This window comes from Zalophus californianus, chromosome 4 (genome assembly GCF_009762305.2).
Source record: "Zalophus californianus isolate mZalCal1 chromosome 4, mZalCal1.pri.v2, whole genome shotgun sequence".
NCBI classification, from domain to species: domain Eukaryota; kingdom Metazoa; phylum Chordata; class Mammalia; order Carnivora; family Otariidae; genus Zalophus; species Zalophus californianus.
The window spans coordinates 77,301,753-77,324,056 of NC_045598.1; the positions used below are offsets into that span (position 1 = coordinate 77,301,753).

The 22,304-nt window shown below is 35.9% G+C and overlaps 1 protein-coding gene across 1 annotated transcript in view; it reads left to right on the forward strand.

The window, feature by feature from the left end:
• Window positions 1-20,689, forward strand: part of EPHX4 (epoxide hydrolase 4) — a 41,489-nt gene extending 20,800 nt beyond the window's left edge. Inside the window, exons 6-7 of the mRNA XM_027623994.1 lie at window positions 1,930-2,078; window positions 19,935-20,689. Of these exons, the coding sequence (XP_027479795.1) occupies window positions 1,930-2,078; window positions 19,935-20,166 (381 nt within the window). The 3' untranslated portion in view covers window positions 20,167-20,689. The remainder of the gene's footprint in view (window positions 1-1,929; window positions 2,079-19,934) is intronic.
• The last annotated feature ends 1,615 nt before the right edge of the window (window positions 20,690-22,304 follow it).

Sequence of the window (22,304 nt, forward strand, 5' to 3'; positions counted from 1 at the left end):
GCTTCCTTAATGTCCTAGGTTCATTTTTTATTTCCTGCTGCAGATCCGGAATCAGTCATTTATTGAAGGAACTCGGGCTCCTATTAGTAGGAAACTGTACTTAGAAACCACAGTCTGGGTGTCAAGGTGATCATTGTTACTGGGTTTTTATTGCTTCTAGACCTTTCCATTGGATAGATATTGTACTTACATATTTTTAGAGTGAAAAAAAAATCATGCGTTCTTATTCATATTTCCAAAGCAAAATTAAGACTACAAAGTTTTGTTTAACTTTTATATTTTATAAAAAACATTTATGTGGTTCTAGTCAAAATGCTAATACAAGGTACAGAGAGGTCTCACTTCGGTCTCTGTTTCCTGTTTTTCTGTCTCTATCCTATTTCCTCCCTCTGCATAGGGAAACCATTTTGGTTAGTTTTTGTTTCATTTTTTTTATTGTTTCTTTTTTAAAAATATAAGCATATGTGAATGTATTTGTCTACTCCTCCTTACACAAAAGATAACATACTATAAACACTATTTTCCACCCTTTTTTTCCCCCCACTTAAAAATATGTCCTGGGGATCAGCTACTCCATAGCATGTAATCATCTCCATCTTCTTTTTTTTTTTTTTAAAGATTTTATTTATTTATCTGACAGAGAGAGACACAGTGAGAGAGGGAACACAAGCAGGGGGAGTGGGAGAGGGAGAAGCAGGCTTCCCACAGAGCAGGGAGCCCAGATGCTGGGCTTGATCCCAGGACCCTGGGATCAGGACCTGAGCCAAAGGCAGGTGGTTAATGACTGAGCCACCCAGGCGCCCCTCATTTCCATCTTCTCTTGGAGTATTCAGAAAACATAATACACCATCATGTGTCTATACCATAGTTTATTCAACCAACCCCCAAATGATGGACATTTTTTGTTTCCAGTCTTTTGCTATTACAAATAATGTTTCAATTAATCACCTCCTGTATAAATCATTTCATAGTTTTGTAGGTGTGTTTTGGGGTTGAGGGATCTGCATTTTATTTCATATTTTAAAGATCAATTTATTTATTTTGGAGAGAGAGAGAGAGAGGGTGAGCAGGGGGAGGAGCAGAGGGAGAGGGAGAATAATCCTTAAGCAGACTCCCCACTGAGCATGGAGCCAGACATGGGGCTCATCCCAGGACCCTGAGATCATGACCTGAGCTGAAATCAAGAGACTGACACTTTACCAACTGAACCACCCAGGTGCCCCGAGGGATTTGCCTTTTAAACAAGAATCCCAATCATTCTAATGCAGGTGATTTAGATCTACACTTTGAGAAATGCTGGTATAGAGCAGTGTTTTTCAAATTGTGGGAGGGGGCCCCTTAGTGAGTCATGAGACCAGTTTCGTGGCTTGCAATTTGAATTTTAAAAAATAAAGTAGAACAGAAGTGAATTGAAAATATCACTACTTACTATAATAAGAGTAAGGGATATTTCTTTAAACATTTGTTTCAGAAACGTATGTGTAGGAGTATGAACTGGATCATGCTAAAAAATGTGTTTGTTACTCTGGTTTGTGGTCAAAAAAATTCAAACAATTGTGGGGGGAGGAGAGTAGATTGGTTGTTAGTAAACAGATCAACTACTGTTAGTTAGAATATGAGGGAAGACTAGGGTGGTGATAGTATCTGAGCTTAGGCTTGTAGAATGTGAATAGGCACCCAAAAAAGACAGGTGGCTTTTCCTAAGGGTGAAGTGTACATGGGGGATTTGAAGGGAAGAATATCAAACATCAATCCAGGAAAGCAAAAATGTGTCTAATGTGTTTGTAAACAATGAGGTCTTCTACCTGGCTAGAGCAGAAAGGGGGAGTTGTTACTGACACTGACCATTATTCCCTTTCAGAAGCCAAAGGTTTAGTTTATGGTTAGGTAACTAAAAAGTTTTAATTATTGTCTTTTCACTTAAATTAGGCTTTGAAACATCTGTTTACCAGTCACAGCACTGGCATTGGAAGAAAAGGATGTCGATTAACAACAGAAGATCTTGAAGCTTATATTTATGTCTTCTCCCAGCCTGGAGCATTAAGTGGCCCAATTAACCATTACCGAAATATTTTCAGGTCAGTATAATTTCTTTTTAGTTAAATAAAATATTCATTCCCTGAAGAGCCAATATTTTAGTTTTTTCCAAGTTTTATTTAAATTCCAGCTAATTAACATGCAGTGCAATATTAGTTTCAGGTGTAGAATTTAGTGATTCATCACTTACATGCAACACCCGGTGCTCATCACAAGTGCCCTCCTTAATACCCATCACCTGTTTAAGTCATTCCCTCACCACCTCCCCTCCAGTAATCCTCAGTTTGTTCTCTATACTTAAGAGTCTGTTTCTTGGTTTACCTTTCTTTCCACCCCCCCCACATTCATTTGTTTTGTTTCTTAAATTCCACATATGAGTGAAATCATATGGTTTTTGTCTTTCTCTGACTTATTTCACTTAGCATAATACTCTCTAGCTCCATCCATGTAATTGCAAATGGAAAGATTTCATTATTTTTTATGGCTGAGTAATATTCCAGTGTGTGTGTGTGTGTGTGTGTGTGTGTGTGTGTGTGTGTGTGTGTGTGTGTGTGTGTGTACACATATATGTATATATATACCATATATTCTTTATCCATTCATGAGCCAATGGACATTTGGGCTCTTTCCATAATTTGGAAATTGACAACAGGAAACAACAGGTGTTGGTAAGGATGCAGAGAAAGGGGAACCCTCTTATACTGTTGGTGGGAATGCAAACTGGTGCAGCCACTTTGGAAAACAGTATGGAGATTCCTCAGAAAGCTAGAAATAGAACTACCCTATGATCCAGCAATTGCACCAATAGGTATTTACCCCAAAGGATACAAAAGTATGAATTCAAAGACATACATGCACCCTAATGTTTATAGCAGCATTCTCAACAATAGCCAATATTTTATTTTTAAGATTATGTTCACTGTTTATCCAAAGACTATTTCAAATAACGTGTTCTGATTTTGTAAGTTGCCTAATCTTTTCTTAAGGAAACTTTAAACATGGAAGAGTAGAGAGAATAGTATAATGGATCCCCCATGTAGTTGTCACTTACTTTATCCACAACTCTATCCACTTCTTTACCTTTGTGTTATAGTGAATAGATGTATATTTGTAATCATATTTTTCATGATAATTATTCACTCAAGAAATATTAAGCACTTTCTATGTTCTGGTCTATGCCAGCACTCAAGATATAGTAATAAGCAAAACTAGACAAAGGTCCCTGATCTCACTAGCCAAGTGGGGAAAACGGACATCAAGCATATAACCACAGCAATGAATATATGGTTATAAATAAAGACATTGAGAGAAAGGGATGAGAACTGAACAAATAATGTTTGAACAGAGAAATGAAGAATGAGTTACATATTGACCAGGTAAAGTTGGGGATAGAGGGATTGGCATTCCAGAAAAAGGAAATAGCATGTACCAAAGCTGTGTGGGAAGATAGAGAATTGTGGTTTTAAGTAATACAGTGAAGGCTAATATGGCTGGCACACAGAAGAAGACAATGAAATGAGAATGGGTCCGAGAGTAAGCAGTGGCTGGCCACGCAGAGCCACGGAGACCATATTAAATACTTAAGAGCTATGAATGTGAAGCTAGTAAATGAGTGTTTCAAACAGAAAAGAGAAAAAATCCAATCTGTATTTGGATAAATTCATTCAATGTAAGGAAATTACAGTGGTCCAGGCTAAAGATCATGGTAGCCTGAAATAGTCTGAAGGCAGTGGAAATGGGGAGAATGGGTAGATTTAAGAGATATTTAAGAGGAAAAGTGACAGGGGTTGGTGATGTGTTGGGGGGGTGAGAAAAAAAGGGATGTCAAGGTTGGCTCCTGAATTCCTGGCTTGAACAGCTATCTGGATAGTCATGCCATTCACTGAGAGAGAAAACACTAGAAGAGAACTGGTTTTGAGGGGGAAGTCATAAACTTTATTGATCTTAAACTAGTTGAGTTTGAGGTGGTACCTCAAATATTCAAATAGGTAGATAGATACAAGGGTTTGGAATTCAAAGGAGAGAATCTGTGATGAAGATATATAAAGTCTTGGTGTCATTGACAGAGACAAATGAGGCTTTTGTTCAGAAGATATTGTCTAGGGAGAAAGTATAGAATGAAAGACAAGATATGGAGATTTGTCTGTTTGGGTTTGGACTCTAGATAGGAGAAAAAGATTTCTCTTAATAATTAGCAACCCACAGCCTGCCTTGAAAAGGGTTTAGAGACTTGAATTTATGCTACCTCCATAGCACTAGAATTATCAGCGAAAACATTATATTTCAATATCATACTAGGCTGGTACACTTTCCCAGCAGAAACAAAGACAGAATTTTTCTGGAGGGTACATTTCAACTCAGACTTACAATATTCCCACAGATAAAGTCCTCTGAAGATGAGTTCGTAATTCAAATTATGAAAAATATGAAGCTACCATTAATGAGTGAGAAAACAACTGCAGAACTCTTAACACAGTTCAAATACTAGAACTAACAGATTATAAAGTATGTTTAAATCATTAAATATATGAAAGAAAAAAATATGAGAAAGAATAGGAAAATATCAAGACAGACTGGAAAGAGCTGAAAAAGAACAAAAGAACTTCTTGAAAAGAAAAATATTGTTATTGAAATCTAAAATTCCATAAATGAGTTAAATAACAGATCAGACAAACTAAAGAGAATTATGAATTGGAAGACAGCTCTGAAAAAATTACCTAGAATCTAGCTTAAAGAATTGAAAATATAAAAGACAGGTTATATTTGATTTAGAGGATGAAAGTAGAAATTATATAGATAGATGATAGATAGATACACACACACACACACACACACACACATATACATGCCAATAATTTTTTTCTAGTAAAATAAATTAGAAATAGAATGTATTATTTTCAAACCAGTAGAGCATGACAAGAAAGCTATCAATTCAAAAGAAGGCAGGAAAGGAGAAAAAGGAAGCAAAGTAAATAGAATGCACAAAATAAGATGTCAAAAACAATTTAAATATGTCAGTAAACACAATAAATATGAATGTATTATACTTACCTGTTAAAAAACTAAATATCAGATTGGATTAAGTCACAATTAAAGCATAAGGACAAAAAAGGGTTGAAAGTAGGAGGATGGAAAAAAGTTACAGTGGGTGTATTTTATTTTATTTAAAGATTTTATTTTTAGGTAATCTCTACACCCAACAAGGGGCTTGAACTTACAACCCTGAGATCAAGTGTTGCATGGTCCACCAACTGAGCTAGCCAGGCGCCCCTATAGTGGGTGTTATTTTAAATAAAATAAAATCTCTCAAACTCTTTGAATAAGGAATCCAAGGGGAGTTAAGAGATTATATGAATTGAGGGGAGAAGCGGTAAACCCAAACCTTCTTTTTTGACTAACAACAACAAAATTTACAAAGATAAATGTAAAAATTTTTGGCAAAACAGATGTTAATTTAAAAAGTATTTGTAGGTACCCATTTATTAAGCAAGGCAATGATTAGAAAGGCCGACTGACATTGCAGAGGCTACAGGTTTATCTCATAGGATATAGCAGCAACGTTGTCTCAAGTCCATGTTTTGTCATTTGTTTGTTTTTACAAATAATATTTGTAAAGAGAGTTCTAAGAGAAAATAGAATGACATTTTCATACGTCTAAATTTTTAACAAGAGATAAAAAGAATAGTTTTTAAATGTTCTTGATTTATCCCTTTATCAAAGTTAGCTTTGTGATACAAAGCAAGTAGCTATAAGGAAAGAGGGAAAATATTCTGATCTTTCTGAGGTTCTTTTACGAACAATTGTTCATTAGGAGGACCTGCATTCCCAAGAGTAAGCTCTAGAATCCTACTAACTGGCATGGAGAGAGAAAGAGTGAAAAAAAGCAGGCCTGTGAAGGTCAAAACTTACAATTTTATATAAAGGTGAAAGACAGTTTTAAATTAGATTGCTATAGCTTAAATCTGGCTGGGTCAAGGCCACATCAAACCTTCTGGAAGCTCAACTGACCTCTTCTGATGCTTCTTTACATTAGGGTAATTAAGGCCAAGTACATAATTAAAAATGGTTATGCATATGACTACAAATAAAGTATGGTACATTATACTTAGGTAGGGAAATCACTCTCATTTATCACCCTAAGATTCCTCAGGACCATAGCCTCATTCAAGGACTCTCAAAAATTTGGAGCCAAGGAACTAGAAGGAGCTAGGAATTGGATTAACTATAGGATCTAACCTGCAAAAAAGATAAACAAGTCTAAACCTGTAACAAAGCACCAAATAATAAAGCAAAAGCTGATACAAGGAAAAATGACAAATTCACAATTACTACTGGAGATTTTAACTCATCTCTCTCAAAAGTTGATCAAGCAGGAAAAAATTAATAAAGATATGGAAGATTTTAACAACCCAATTAACATCTTTGATCTGATGAACAATTCTAGAATCCTGCATCCAATATTTAGAAAATACACAATATTTTTAAGTACATAGAAATGTTTACAAAGATTACATACAGGACTACAGAGCAAATCCTAACCAATATCAAAGGTTGTGATATTGATATCACATAGATTGTGTTCTCTGAACACAATGCAGTTAGAAATTAACAGTAACGATAAACTTTTAGAAAACTCCATATATTCAGAAATTTAAAAGCTTTTAAATTGCTCATGGCTATGATCCAGTAATTGCACTACTAGGTATTTACCCAAAGAAATAAAAAATACTGATTCAAAGGGATACATGCATTTTTATAGTAGCAATATCAACAATAGCCAAATTATGGAAACAGACCCGGTGTCCATCGACTAATGAATGGATAAAGAAGATATGGTATACATATACCATGGAATATTAGCCATAAAAAAGAGTGAAATCTTGCCATTTGCAGCAATGTGGATGGAACTAGAGAGTATTATGCTAAGTAAGTGAAATAAGTCAGTCAGAGAAAGACAAATATCATATGATTTCACTCATGTAGAATTTAAGAAACAAAACAAATGAGCAAGGGGGAAAAAAGAGAGGGAGAGACAAACCAAGAAACAGACTCTTAACTATAGAGAACAAATTGATGGTTACCAGATGGGAGGTGGGTAGGGAGATGGGTTAAATAGGTGATGGGAATTAAGGAGTGCATTTGTCATGATGAGCACCAGGTGTTGTCTGGAAGTGTTGAATCACTATATTGTACACCTGAAACTAGTATTACACTTTATGTTAACTAACTGGAATTTAAATAAAAACTTTAAAAAAATTACTCCTGGATGCCTGGATGGCTCAGTCAGTTAAGCATCCAACTCTTGATTTCAGCTCAGGTCTTGATCTCAGGGTCATTAGTTCAAGCCCCACATTGGGCTCTATGCTGGGCATGGAGCCTACATAAGAAAAAATGTTTTTAAAAAAATTACACATGGATCAAAAAAAACATAATGGAAATTCATAAAAACTTAGAAAAAATAAGAATATCAAAACATGTGGAATACAGTTAAAACTGTACTTAGAAAGAAATATATTCATAGTTTTCCATGCTTATATTAGAAAAGAAGATAGAAGATTAGTGAGCGAAGAGTTCAATTTGAGAAGGTAGGAAAAGAACAACATGTAAACAAAAATAAACTAGAAGGAAAATAATTTAAAGTAGATAAAAAGCAGAAATTAATGCAATCAAAAGCAAAGACACAATAGAGAGAATCAAAAAAACCAAAGGCAGATTCTTTGAAGATTATTAATATAGACAAAATTTTGCCAAGATTGGTTTAAAACATGAATAAACAATATTAAGCAGAAAATAGATATAAATATCACAGAGACTAAAATATAAAATTTAGGTTAACAAATTGGAGAACTTTGACAAAATGGGCAGTTTTTAAGAAAAAATCTAGTAACCAAAACTGACTCATGAAGAATTAGAAAACCTGAATAGACATAACCATTAACGAAATTGAATTATTAATTTAAAGCACATCCACAAAAACACAATACACATCCACACAAACAGTCCTGAGTGGTTTTAAGGTAAGTTCTAACACAGAAATCCCACTTTTTTTTTATCTGTTCATCTTTTAATCTGATATTTTAGAAATTCCTGGGTCAATTAATGATTACGATTGCTTAGGGGAAATCCCACTTTTTAATAGACACTTTTAGACATTATAAAAAGAAGGCATATGCTTCAGCTCATTTTGTGAAGCTGGTATAACTTTCAGACCAAAACAAGATAAGGATTGTATAAAATAGGAAAATTATAGGTCAAACTACATTATAAACATAGATCCATAAACGTAAAATGAAATATTATGGAAGTGAATCCAGCATGCATTAAAAATTAAACCAAAGTTAGCATTAAAATTCATTACTTTAATTCACCATAGTAATAGATTAAAAGGAAAAATATAATCATCTAAATAAATTAAGGGGCGCCTGGGTGGCTCAGTTGGTTAAGCCTCTGCCTTCAGCTCAGGTCATGATCCCAGGGTCCTGGGATTGAGTCCCACATTGGGCTCCCTGCACAGTGGGGAGCCTGCCGCTCCCCCTCCCTCTGCCCCTCCCCCCTGCTCTTGCACGCGCTCTCTCTCTCAAATAAATATATTAAAAATCTTTTTAAAAAATAAGCATTTAATAATATTCAACTCATATTCATGTAACAGCTCTTAGTAATCTAGAAATAGAGGACGTGAAAATAGACCTCAGATAGATCGAGCCTGAATCTCCTGAAGGGGTAGTATGGGAAACTGACCTTTACTTAATTGTCCAAGAAAAAAATAAGGTATTGAAGGTGTTTTGCCCTGGTTATTTGCACCTGGACAGCTGACAGGCACATAAAAAGATATTCCAGGAATCAAGACCAAGAGGATAAAAAACCTACATCAAAAGCAGAAAATATTTTGTGGTACTGTCCAATAGCTGTATCACCATGGGAAACTTTGGAAGATCTGAGAAGTCCTTCCTCTATCTGAGAGAATAATAACGTTTTCTTCTGCTTTATAAAACCATCTTTGTAGGTTTCTTTTCCCTTTGCCATTAAACTTGATATTCTGTGTTCTTTATTTTATTTTAAGATTTTATTTATTTATTTGACAGAGAGAGAGAGAGAGACAGCGAGAGAGGGAACACAAGCAGGGGGAGAGGGAGAGGGAGAGGGAGAAGCAGGCTCCCTGCCAAGTAGGGAGCCTAATATGGGGCTTGATCCCAGGACCCTGGGATCATGACCTGAGCCAAAGGCAGATGCTTAACGACTGAGCCACCCAGGTGCCCCTGTTAGTGTCTTTATATTAATCACAGTATTCCATTATGACAACAATGCAGAAGAGAACTTCTGCCTACCAGAAACGTATAGCAAACATCAGACTTTATAATGAAACACAAAAAACATTTTCTACAAAAATAAAGCCTAAAGATAAACTTGGTGACTTTAACTGCCTCTAATCACCACTGAATTGCAGGTCTTAGCCATATAAGAAAAAAAACTGAGGGAGACGAACCATGAGAAACGATGGACTCTGAGAAACAAACTGAGGGTTCTAGAGGGGAGGGGGGTGGGGGGATGGGTTAGCCTGGTGATGGGTATTAAAGAGGGCACGTTCTGCATGGAGCACTGGGTGTTATGCACAAACAATGAATCATGGAACACTACATCAAAAACTAATGATGTAATGTATGGTGATTAACATAATAATAAAAAATTTAAAAAACACTGAAAAAGTGTAAGTATTAGGAAAGGAAGAAACAAAGCCATGATAATACATAATGTCGTTATTATCTAGAAAAAGAATCTACAGAAAAGTTATTCAAACAAAAATTGTTCAGCAAAGTTGATATACGTAAGTGCAATATTACAAAAATTATGATCTTATAAATGAACAGTTAGAAAACATATTTTAAAAATAGATACTCTACAACAGCAACAAAAAATATTATGACTCTAACAAAAGATCACCTTTATGGATTGTCAAAATTTATCGGAAGTACTAAAGAATACAAGCTCAGGGCAGTAGCTGTTTACTAATCAATAGAGAAGTATTTTAATATTTTAACAACCCATACAGACTTGCTGTTGTAAACTAGTGAAAATTAGCCCTGGTTTATCATGTTCATGATTGGAAAACGTCAATATCATAAAGTTCTTGATTTCCACAAATTGATCTATAAATGTAATTTAATTTCAATCAAAACCATAAGAAAATTCAATGAAACTTGAAAAATTGATTTTGAAGTTTGTATGGAAGAGCATAAGGCTGAGGGTGGTCAAGAAAGTTTTAAAGAAAAGGATAGATGGGTGTCTAACCCTATCCAATATTAAGGTTTGTAATGAGACTCTAAAATTAATAAAATATGGTGTTGACTTTGGGATAGACAAGTTGGTTAATGGAACATAAAAGAAAACCTAAGAATGGAATTGCACATATGGGAACTTGCTATGACAGAGAACATTTTAAACCAGTGGTAAAAAGATTCAATACAGGGGCGCCTGGGTGGCTCAGTCGTTAAGCATCTGCCTTCAGCTCAGGTCATAATCCCGGGGTCCTGGGATCGAGCCCCGCATCGGGCTCCCTGCTCGGCGGGAAGCCTGCTTCTCCCTCTGCCACTCCCCCTGCTTGTGTTCCTGCCCTTGCTATCTCTCTCTCTCTCTGTCAAATAAAGAAATAAAATCTTTAAAAAAAAAGATTCAATACATGTTGCTGGAACAATTGGATATCCATATGGATAAAATAAAATTAGATTCCTATGTCTTACTAAACAAGAAGTAAACCTTAGGGAAATAAAAAAAAACCAAATATGATCAGCAAAACTTTCAAATGTTAGAAAAATAAGAAAACACTTTCATGATCCCAGGTAGGAAAGATTTCTTAAATAAGACACGAAGAGCTGAAATTATGAAGGAGACTGATAAATTTGAATTTGACTACATTAAAATTAAAAATATATCAAAAGATACCATAAAATGATGAGGCAACCTTAGATAGGGAAAAGTTATTTGCAATACAGAATCAATCATGAACTAATAATATCTAGAGTTTATAAAGAATGCCTCCAAATTAATAAAAAGGTAGCCCAACCAAAAAATGGGTAAAGGATATAAAAAGGCAGGGCGCCTGGGTGGCTCAGTCATTAAGCATCTGCCTTCAGCTCAGGTCATGATCCCAGGGTCCTGGGATCGAGCCCCGCATCGGGCTCCCTGCTCCGTGGGAAGCCTGCTTCTCCCTCTCCCACTCCCCCTGCTTGTGTTCCCTCTCTCACTGTCTCTCTCTTTGTCAAATAAATAAATAAAATCTTAAAAAAAAAGGATATAAAAAGGCAATTCACAGAAGAGGAATTTAATGGTCAATAACATGAAAGATGCCCAACCTTACTAGTAGTCAGATATAGAACAGTTATTACTGCTTGTAATAGAGACCTGAAATAACAGTAGTGTAGAGAAAGAAATATAATTCTCTCACAAGTGAAAGTCTAGGTTGGTGTGTCAGCTGTGCTCCATGAAATCATCAAGACTGTTAGATCACTCTTTGGCCAGGCATTTTATGTCTTGTTATTCTGCCATCCCTGGGGTGTTTTCCTTGTTCTTGTGGTCGGAGATGGTTTACCACCATATCTACATTTCAGTCAGTGGGAAGACAAGAAGGGAGGGCATACTGGACACAACTTAGAAGTTGCACACATTGTTTCTCCTAAACCACATATCCTCCCCTTGCTGCAAGAACTCTGGCAAGTGTAGTCAGTCTTGATCCTGGGTGGCCCTTGGTCCAACTGTAAATTGGATTTTCTGTCACTATGGTGGAAAGGAAGAAGTTTTACGGAGCAGTCTCTACCACATCAGGTAAATGAAAAGTATTCCAGTCTCATTCGAATGGAAAAATTTAAACCTTTGAAAACAAGTGTTGGCAATAGTGTGGAGGGAAATGAATTCATACATGCTGCTTTGGACCATACGATCAGTTTGGAAAACAACTTGACAATATTGACGAAGGTTGAAGATGTCCATACTCTCTGAGGAAACAATTCTGCTTGGGCGAATATACTATAAGGAAACCCTTCCATAAGTGCACCAGTGGACATGTCCAAGAATAAGTTCAACATTATCTGAATTATGAAAACAATTGGAAAATTTTAAACGGCCATTAAGAGGAAAATGGATCAACTGTGCTATAATCATAAGATGAAATTCCCTATAGGAGTGAAAATGGAGTAGAACTAAATGTATCATCAATGGATAATCTTAAAAATATAATATTAGGTCACAAAAGTAAGTTGTGGAAGAATATGTACAGTATGAGACCATTTATGTAAAGTTATAAAAATGCAAAACACCTCCATATATTGTTTGTAGAAATATATGTACTGTATTTGGGAAGATCTGACAAATAGTACCCCTTTCTGCTCAATTTCTGAACCAGTTAAGAGATCAAACAAGAGTCAGCAAATGAAAATCAAACTATCACCTTCATTACTAATAAAGGAGAGACTGTGGCTTAATACGAGAACCAGAATGGTCTTGCTAATTCCCTGGTGCCAGTCTAAACTTTAGAACAAATCACCTGTGGGAAGGTTTGCAGAACAAACTCGACTTCCCTTGCCTCTCAGGTCACTGCCTTCCATGAATCTTGTAGAGAGAGGAGGAGAAAGAGATTGAATTTCTTACCCTCAGGACATATTTGATAGACCCACCTAGTTCAGCACCCTGAACCAGCAACTGTCACTCACCATTCAGGGGTGGGACAAAGATCCAGGAGGGCTTAAGGAAAAACGCTCCTCAAAAAAACCATAGGAATGGGGGAGAGGTATCTTAATACATATAATAAAAGTTTAAAAACATCATGGGGTATTATGCTAAGCGAAATAAGTCAATCAGAGAAAGACAAGTATCATATGATCTCACTGATAGGAGGAATTTGAGAAACAAGACAGAGGATCATAGGGGAAGGGAGGGAAAAATGAAACAAGATGAAACCAGAGAGGGAGACAAACCATAAGAGACTCTTAATCTCAGGAAACAAACTGAAGGTTTCTGGAGTGGAGCAGGGTGGGAAGGATGGGGTGGCTGGGTGATGGACACTGGGGAGGGTATGTGCTATGGTGAGCTCTGTGAATTGTGTAAGACTGATGAATCACAGACCTGTACCCCTGAAACAAGTAATACATTATATGTCAATAAAAAAAAATAATGCAGGCCAGACAACACTGACTTAATAGGAGTGGAAAAAAAAAAAACAAACAACATCATGGGGGTGTTGAGAACTAAATTCAACCTAGTCCTTCCTCCAATGGTAATGGTTCTTCACTATAGCTTGTATCAGAATCCCCTGGAGAGCGTGTTAAAACACAGATGGCTGGACCCCACCATTCAGTCAGTCTGGGATGGGTCCCAAGTGTTGTCATTTCTGACAAGTTCACAGGCGATGCTGATGCTGCTAGTCTGTTGACCACACTTTGAGAACTACTGGCTTAGGGTGAGTAGAAGAAAAATGGTATCAAGGAAAGGTCAGCAGAAGGGTGTAATCATATTTGCAGTGTTTTATTTCTTAAGCTGCTGGGGAGTATATGGATACGATTATTTTCTACATTGTCTTCTTAAAGTAATAAAATATTTCCACATGCAAAAGTAATGATGGAGTGTATAACACCTTGGAAATTGCTGGCTTAATACTTACACATCAGCTGATAACTTGGACTTTGGAAAAGTAACATGGTAAAACAGACTTACTTGAAATAGGTATGTTAAAAATATATGTTGATAGGTTGAATGATTAGCAATATAGACCAGAAATTGTAACTACTTGTTACAGTTTTTAGATTTTTCAAATTGTTTCTATACGTACTAAGATTAATCATTTTTAATCAGATATATTTTATCAAGTGTTTTCCCAGTAAGTTCTTCAGCTTAACATACTCTCCTAAAATAATGTTTTACTTTTTATTTACTTGTTTATTTGCTTGTTTTATTTATATTGAGGTATGATTGACTTAAAACATTACAATGGTTTCAGGTGTACAATGTAATGATTCAATATTTGTATATATTATGAAATGATCACAAGTCTAGTTAACATTGTCCCTGTACATAGTTAAAAATTATTTTTCTTGTGATGAGAATTTTTAAGATCTCTCTCAGCAACTTTTAAATATGCAATACAGTATTGTTAACTATAGTCACCATGCTGTATGTACTTTCTTTTATTACTTTTTTCTTTTTTTTTTTAAATATTTTATTTATTTATTTGAGAGAGAGAGAATGAGAGATAGCACGAGAGGGAAGAGGGTCAGAGGGAGAAGCAGACTCCCTGCCGAGCAGGGAGCCCGATGCGGGACTCAATCCCGGGACTCCAGGATCATGACCTGAGCCGAAGGCAGTCGCTTAACCCGCTGAGCCACCCAGGCGCCCTACTTTTTTCTTTTTAAATTCTTATTTAAATTCTAGTTAGTTAACATATATGGTAAAATTGGTTTCAGGAGTAGAATTTAGTGATTCATCACTTACATGCAACACTCAGCGCTCATCGCAAGTGCCCTCCTTAATACCCATCACCCATTTAACCCACCCCCACCCACCTCCATCTAATAACCTTCAGTTCTCTATCAGTTTTTCCTTTCCATATATTCTTCTGTTTATTAAATTCCACATGAGTGAAATCATATGGTATTTGTCTTCCTCTGACTGACTTATTTTGCTTAGTATAATACACTCTAACTCCATCCACATCATTGCAAATGGCAAGATTTCATTCTTTTGATGGCTGAGTTATATTCCACTGTGTGTGTGTGTGTGTGTGTGTGTGTACATATATATATGTGTGTATATATATATATACCACATCTTCTTTTTTTAATTAATTTTATTTTATTATGTGATGTTATCACCATACATTACATCATTAGTTTTTGAGTAGTGTTCCATGATTCATTGTTTGCATATAACACACAGTGCTCCACGCAGAACATGCCCTCTTTAATATCCATCCCCAGGCTAACCCATCCCCCCACCCGCCTCCCCTCTAGAACCCTCCGTTTGTTTCTCAGAGTCCATAGTCTCTCATGGTTCATCTCGCCCTCAGATTTCCCCCCCTTCATTTTTCCCTTCCTACTATCTTCTTCTTCTTCTTCTTTTTTAACATATAATGTATTATTTGTTTCAGAGGTACAGGTCTGTAATTCATCAATCTCAGACAATTCACAGCGCTCACCATAGCACAGACCCTTCCCAATGTCTATCACCCAGCCACCCCATCTGTCCCACCCCCTCACCACTCCAGAAACCCTGTTTGTTTCTTGAGATTAAGAGTTTCTTATGGTTTGTCTCCCTCTCTGGTTTCATCTTGTTTCATTTTTTCCTCCCTTCCCCTATGATCCTCTGTCTTGTTTTTCAAATTCCTCATATCAGTGAGATCATATGATATTTGTCTTTCTCTGATTGACTTATTTCGCTTAGCATAATACCCTCTAGTTCCATCCACATTGTTGCAAATGGCAAGATTCCAGTTTTTTTGATGGCTGCATAATATCCATTGTGTGTGTGTGTGTGTGTGTGTGTGTGTGTGTGTGTGTGTGTGTGTGTGTATGTACACATCTTCTTTATCCATTCAGCTGTTGATGGACATCTGGGCTCTTTCCACAGTTTGGCTATTGTGGACATTGCTGCTCTAAACATCGGGGTGCATGTACCCCTTTGGATCCCTACATTTGTATCTTTGGGGTAAATACCCAGTAGTGCAATTGCTGGGTCATACGGTAGCTTCATTTTCAACTTTTTGAGGAACCTCCACACTGTTTTCCAGAGTGGCTGCACCAGCTTGCATTCCCACCAACAGTGTAGGAGGGTTCCCCTTTCTCTGCATTCCCACCAACATCTGTTGTTTCCTGACTTGTTAATTTTAGCCATTCTGACTGGTGTGAGGTGGTATCGCATTGAGGTTTTGATTTTATACCACATCTTTTTTTTTAAAGATTTTTATTTTTTATTTGAGAGAGAGAGAATGAGAGATAGAGAGCATAAGAGGGAAGAGGGTCAGAGGGAGAAGCAGACTCCCCACTGAGCAGGGAGCCCGATGTGGGACTCGATCCCGGGACTCCAGGATCATGACCTGAGCTGAAGGCAGTCGTTTAACCAACTGAGCCACCCAGGCGCCCTACCACATCTTCTTTATCCATCCATCAGTTGATGGGCATTTGGACTCTTTCCATAATTTGGCTATTGTTGATAGTGCTGCCATAAACATTGGGATGCAGGTGTGCCTTCAGATTACCACATTTGTATCTTTGGGGTAAATACCTAGTAGTGCAATTGCTGGGTCATAGGGTAACTCTATTTTTACCTTTTTGAGGATCCTCCATACTAGTTTCCAGAGTAGCTACACCAGTTTGCATTCCCACCAACAGTGTAAGAGGGTTCCCCTTTCTCCACATTCTCACTAACACCTGTTGTTTCCTGTGTTGTTAATTTTAGTGATTCTGACAGGTGTGAGGTGCATCTCATCATGCTATTGATTTGTATTTCCCTGATGATGAGTGATGTTGAGCATCTTTTCATGTGTCTGTTAGCCATCTGTATGTCTTCTTTGGAAAAATATCTGTTCATATGTTCTGCCCATTTCTTTCCTGGATTGTTTATTTTTTTGGGAGTTGAGTTTGATAAGTTCTTTACACATGTGGGTACTAGCCCTTTATCTGATAAGACATTTGCAAATATCTTCTCCTATTCTGTGGGCTGCCTTTTATTTTGTTGACTGTTTCCTTTGCTGTGCAGAAGTTTTTATCTTGATAAAGTCCCAATAGTTCATTTTTGCTTTTGTTTTCCTTACCTCCAGAGACGTGTCTAGTAAGAAGTTGCTGCTGCTGAGGTCAAGGAGGTTACTGCCTGTGTTCTCCTCTAGGATTTTGATGGTTTCCTGTCTCACATTTAGGTCTTTCATCTATTTTGAATTTATTTTTGTGTATGGTGTAAGAAACTGGTCCACTTTCATTCTTCTGCGGGTCGCTGTCCAGTTTTCCCAACACCATTTGTTGAAGAGACTTTCTTTTTTCCATTGGATATTCTTTCCTGCTTTGTTGAATATTAGTTGACCATATAGTTGTGGGTCCATTTCTGAATTCTCTGTTGTGTTCCATTGATCTATGTGTCTGTTTTTGTGCCAGTACCATACTGTCTTGATGCGTATAGCTTTGTAATATAGCTTGAAGTCTAGAATCATGATGCCTCCAGCTTTGCTTTTCTTTTTCAGAATTGCTTTGGCTCTTTGGGGTCTTCTCTGGTTCCATACAGATTTTAGGATTGTTTGTTCTTGCTCTGTGAAAAATGCTGTGGTATTTTGATCAGAATTGCATTAAATGTGTAGATCGCTTTGGGTAATATGGACATATTTAACAATATTTGTTCTTCCAATCCATGAATGTGTAATATTTTTCCATTTCCTCTTCAATTTCTTTTATAAGTGTTCTATAGTTTTCAGAGTACAGATCTTTTATCTCTTTGGTGAGGTTTATTCCTAGGTATCTTATTGTATTTGGTACAATTGTAAATGGGATTGATTCCTTGATTTATTTTTCTGCTGCTTTATTATTAGTGTATAGAAACACAACAAATTTCCGTCCATTGATTTTATATCCTGTGACTTTGCTGAATTCATGTATTAGTTCTAGCAATTTTTGGGGGGATACTTTCTTTTATATGTAACATATTTCAGGGGCACCTGGGTGGCTCAGTCAGTTAAGCATTTGACTCTTGATTTTGGTTCATGTTATAATCTCAGGGTTATGGTATTGAGCCTCGCATCTGGCTCTGTTCTCAGCGGGGAGTCTGCTTGAAATTCTTTCCTTCTCCATCTGCCCCTCCGCCACTTGTGCTCTCTCTCTCTCAAATAAATAAATAGATCCAAAAAAAATAAATATATGTAACATTTCATGTGAAGTTTAGCAATTTAAAACCTTAGGGCCAGAGAATACGCTCTTCTTTTCATTTTCTGGAAACTCCTCCCTTTATCCCCAATTTGATCTGGTGAAGAATTTTTATTTTTCTTGCTTTTTTCTTTTTTAAAAATTTTAAAAATTCCTTTTTTTGTTTATTGTGTTAATTCAACTATAATTACCATATAGTGTTATACTAGTTTCAGGTATACAATACAGTGATTCAACAATTCTATACATTACTCAGTGCTCATCACAAGTGCACTCCTTATCCCCTTCACGTAGTTCACCCATTCCCTGACCCACTGCTCTCCTGGCAACTGCCGGTTTGTTCTCTATAGTTTAGAGTCTAGGTTTTTTTGGTTGTCCCTTTTTTTCTTTGTTAATTTGTTTTGTTTTTTAAATTCCACATATGAGTGAAGAATTTATATTTTTCTTTTTTTTTTGACTACTTGTCTTTTAAAACTCCTTTTATCTTACTGATTCAATTATCACATGCTCACATATTGTTAAATATGCAGATAATAGTTAGAAAATGTTTTACTTTTGAATATTTTATGAGCTCTAGAATTTGAGTGACTTGCAAGTTTGTATAGCAATCCATGTATCAAAATTAAGTAAGAGTTTATTTTTCTATCCGTTTACCCATTCACAAAGACCTTAATTTTTAGGAGCATTATAACCAAATGATGGCCACTTGCATGGGAGGCAAAAGTTAAGTCCCTAGTGGACATGTATGATATCCTGCACATTCTAGCAGCATCCTATCAATCCCAAGTAGCCACAAGTCATGAGTTTTGATAACTAACAAAAATGGAAGTCAGTGCTGGAGAGTGTCTAGTGATGTGTTCATTCTCATGCATAGTCAACAAGAGTGTAATTAATACCATCCCACTTTCCTGAAAAATAGTGTAGCAGTAAATGTCAAAAGCTTTAAAAATATTTATATTCTTTAGCTCAGGAAAGCCACTTCTAGGACTCTAGCTGAAAGAAATGATCTGAAATGCCAAAAAAGATTTGGGCACAAAATGCTCATTATAGCATCACTTAAAACATCCCCTTGTTTTAACTGATGATATAATCTAAATATTCAGTTATAGGAGAATAGTCATTTATGGGTCATTATACCATAAAATACTATCTTTCACAATTACTTTTGAAAAACATGAAATGAGAAAATTCTCAAGTTATAATTCAACATGAAATTTGAGTATGGATGCTATATACAAACTGTGTTTATTTATTGCCCTTTATTTATGGTATGGTTTCAACTACGTGCATAGAAAATGACCAAAAGTTATCTTTTAATGATGGAATTATGCATGGTTTTATTCTTTATACTTTAAGAAAATACACAGTAAAACATTGTTTTAAAAATAATCTTCTTGCAAAATAAATATAGTCTCATTTAATGGTAAAGTTCAGTCTGTATATATTTTCTGAATTTTCAGTTCCAATTTCACATAAATGTTATATTATCTAACAATTTAAAATATATTTAAAGTAACACCATTTAAAACTCTCTTTCATCACACCATTCAGAAATTCTGGTATCCTTTTAAAGCAAATTATTCTTCATAGTGATGAATTTCATATTTAATTTATAACCTTCATTATAAATTTTGCTATACTCATCCAATTAAAAATTTTATTGAGCCCTTTCTTAAATAGCCTTTTAAACTTTTTATTGTATAGATTGATTGCCTAATGCAGTGTTTCTCAACCATTTTTTCATCATCACCTCCTTAAGGAGCCTTTTGAGACATTGTTTTCCTAATTGCCCCCCCCACCCTATGAAATTTTAATATCTGTTTATGTACTGTGTGTATATCCATGATTTATACATAAAAAAAGTAATTTTTTTCACTCTCCCAAGAATCAATTTTCACCCCGTTGGTGATGATATTGTCTCCTTTGAGAATGTATGGCTTAAAAGAACATTATGGGAAAATGTTATTTTAACTTTTACAATGAGTCTCAAGTCCACGTGTTTTGTTTTTATAGCTGTCTGCCTCTCAAACATCATATGGTGACCATTCCAACGCTACTACTGTGGGGAGAGAAAGATGCATTTATGGAGGTTGAGATGGCTGAAGTCACAAAGATTTATGTTAAAAATTATTTCAGGCTGACTATTTTGTCAGAAGTCAGTCATTGGCTTCAGCAAGAACAACCTGACATAGTGAACAAACTGATATGGACATTTCTGAAAGAAGAAATAAGAAAAAAAGATTGACTTTTCTATATCTTCTATGAGGGGTCTGTAATGAAATCTCTAAATAATTTTTAATAATTATTCATCAACCTCTTTAAGCTTCATTAGGAAAAAATTGTTTTAATATGCTTTATCATGAATATCCTGACAAATGATACTGAAAAAAATCTGAGAATGTGTGAAATTGTAAAATGTTGATTTTCTTCTGTTGGATTTTGCACGGAAAAGAATCTGCCTTAAAATGTGTATATTGATACAAAAAGGAAGTTGGGGAAAGTGGCTCTGTTTTGATTTCTTGCATTCTTTACCCTGTTAACATCTGGTGCCTTTTACAAATGTATATGGAAGATTAGCTGCGCCATATTTAAAAAGGCAAACCTGCAATGGTATAAATTTTCATTTTATTGTTCAAAACTTCTTTTTACTATTTTTCAACCATTAAAAAATTCTATTGTCAAATCTCTCGGGTTTATAATATATTTATGAGTTTGAAGGCAAATATGATTAGAAGAATACACATTCTTAAAAAAGGCCATAAATACTACTTATACTGGAAAGATTAACAAGAGATGATATAGAGATTCTCATGTATACATATATATATGTGTGTGTGTGTGTATTAAATACTGCAAAGTAGGAAAGCACATCTATCAAATTACTTGTCTTAATTTTCCAGCTAAATTGGTGAGAGATTTAGACAAAAGATCAAAATATCCTTTTGCCCCAATAATGCAACCAGAATTGAATTCTGTACTTCCTATGTGCACTAGAATCTAAGTTCCACAAGGCATAGATTTTTTTACTGTTTTATTAACTGACATATATACAGCATCTAGAATAAGGGCCTAGGTCCCTTGTAGGCACTCACATATTTGCTTAATGAATAAATAACATATCTCACACACTGCTAGGCACTATGGGGGAAATATAAAGGAAAGATGACATGGTAATATGGAACTTTCCCTTAAGAAGTATAAACAGGGGCATTAATTAAGCATCTGCCTTCTGCTCAGGTCATGATCCCAGGGTCCTGGGATGGAGCCTTGCATTGGGCTCCCTGCTTCTCCCCCCTCCTCCCCACTCATGCTCTCTCTTGCTATCTCTGTCTCTGTCTCTCAAATAAATAAAATCTTTAAAAAAGGAAGTATACACAGAATGCAGTTAAATTAAACAAGGACTCAAGAGTAGTAATGAACATTACAAATAAGAGTGGGAAGACTTACAGAATAGAGAATGATACAAGCTCAAGGGAATACTACTCATTCTCTAGGGTTGGTCTCATTTGGCATGGGAGACAATCAGTAACATTGCCAAATCATGGCTCCTTAGAGGCTACAACTATGTTCCCAAATAAGACTAAGTTGGTGAAAAAAATATCTCCCTCACTAAGTGTAGTTCTGATAGTGACAGAAGAAAGTGGAATGTCCTTAAGAATTCTCATCACTGTATCCTAAGCAACTCTTATTTACTAATAAAAACCCAACTTTCTATATACATTTTTGCTTGTGCCTCATAATAACATTGCAAGGTAGAGTATTACCAGTTTATAGATGTGAAAATAAGGTTCGTCAATGCCACAGTATAACTATTAGAACCAGAATCTGACCTAGATTCATCATAAAGCCTCTAATCTTCCCAGTAAAATAACAGGCTCTGTATCTACACTGTTCTGTTTTACTGGTAACCTGGTGTGTTCCAATAAATAGAAATATCTCTCAGAAGCCTATAATTTGACTTTTAATTCTGGGGAAAGGAATTTAAATCAGTAATTAGCAAATTAGCATTGTCAGAGTTGCAAATGTTACAAGGTATAGAAGAGAGAGCCTGGTTCACAGCAACTTTGATTATGCTTCTCTCTTGATCATTTCTTCTTTTTTTTAAAGATTTTATTTATTTATTTGAGAGAGAGAATGAGATAGAGAGAGCATGAAGGGGGCAGGGTCCGAGGGAGAAGCAGACTCCCTGCTGAGCAGGGAGCCCGATGCAGGACTCAGTCCCGGGACTCCAGGATCATGACCTGAGCCGAAGGCAGTAGCTTAACCAACTGAGCCACTCAGGCGCCCCTCTTGATCATTTATGTAGGGCAGCTACAAAGGGAGGAATAGGACTTTGACTGTTTATGTTGACCCAGTAAAATAATCCTGACTTATTTTACTGAA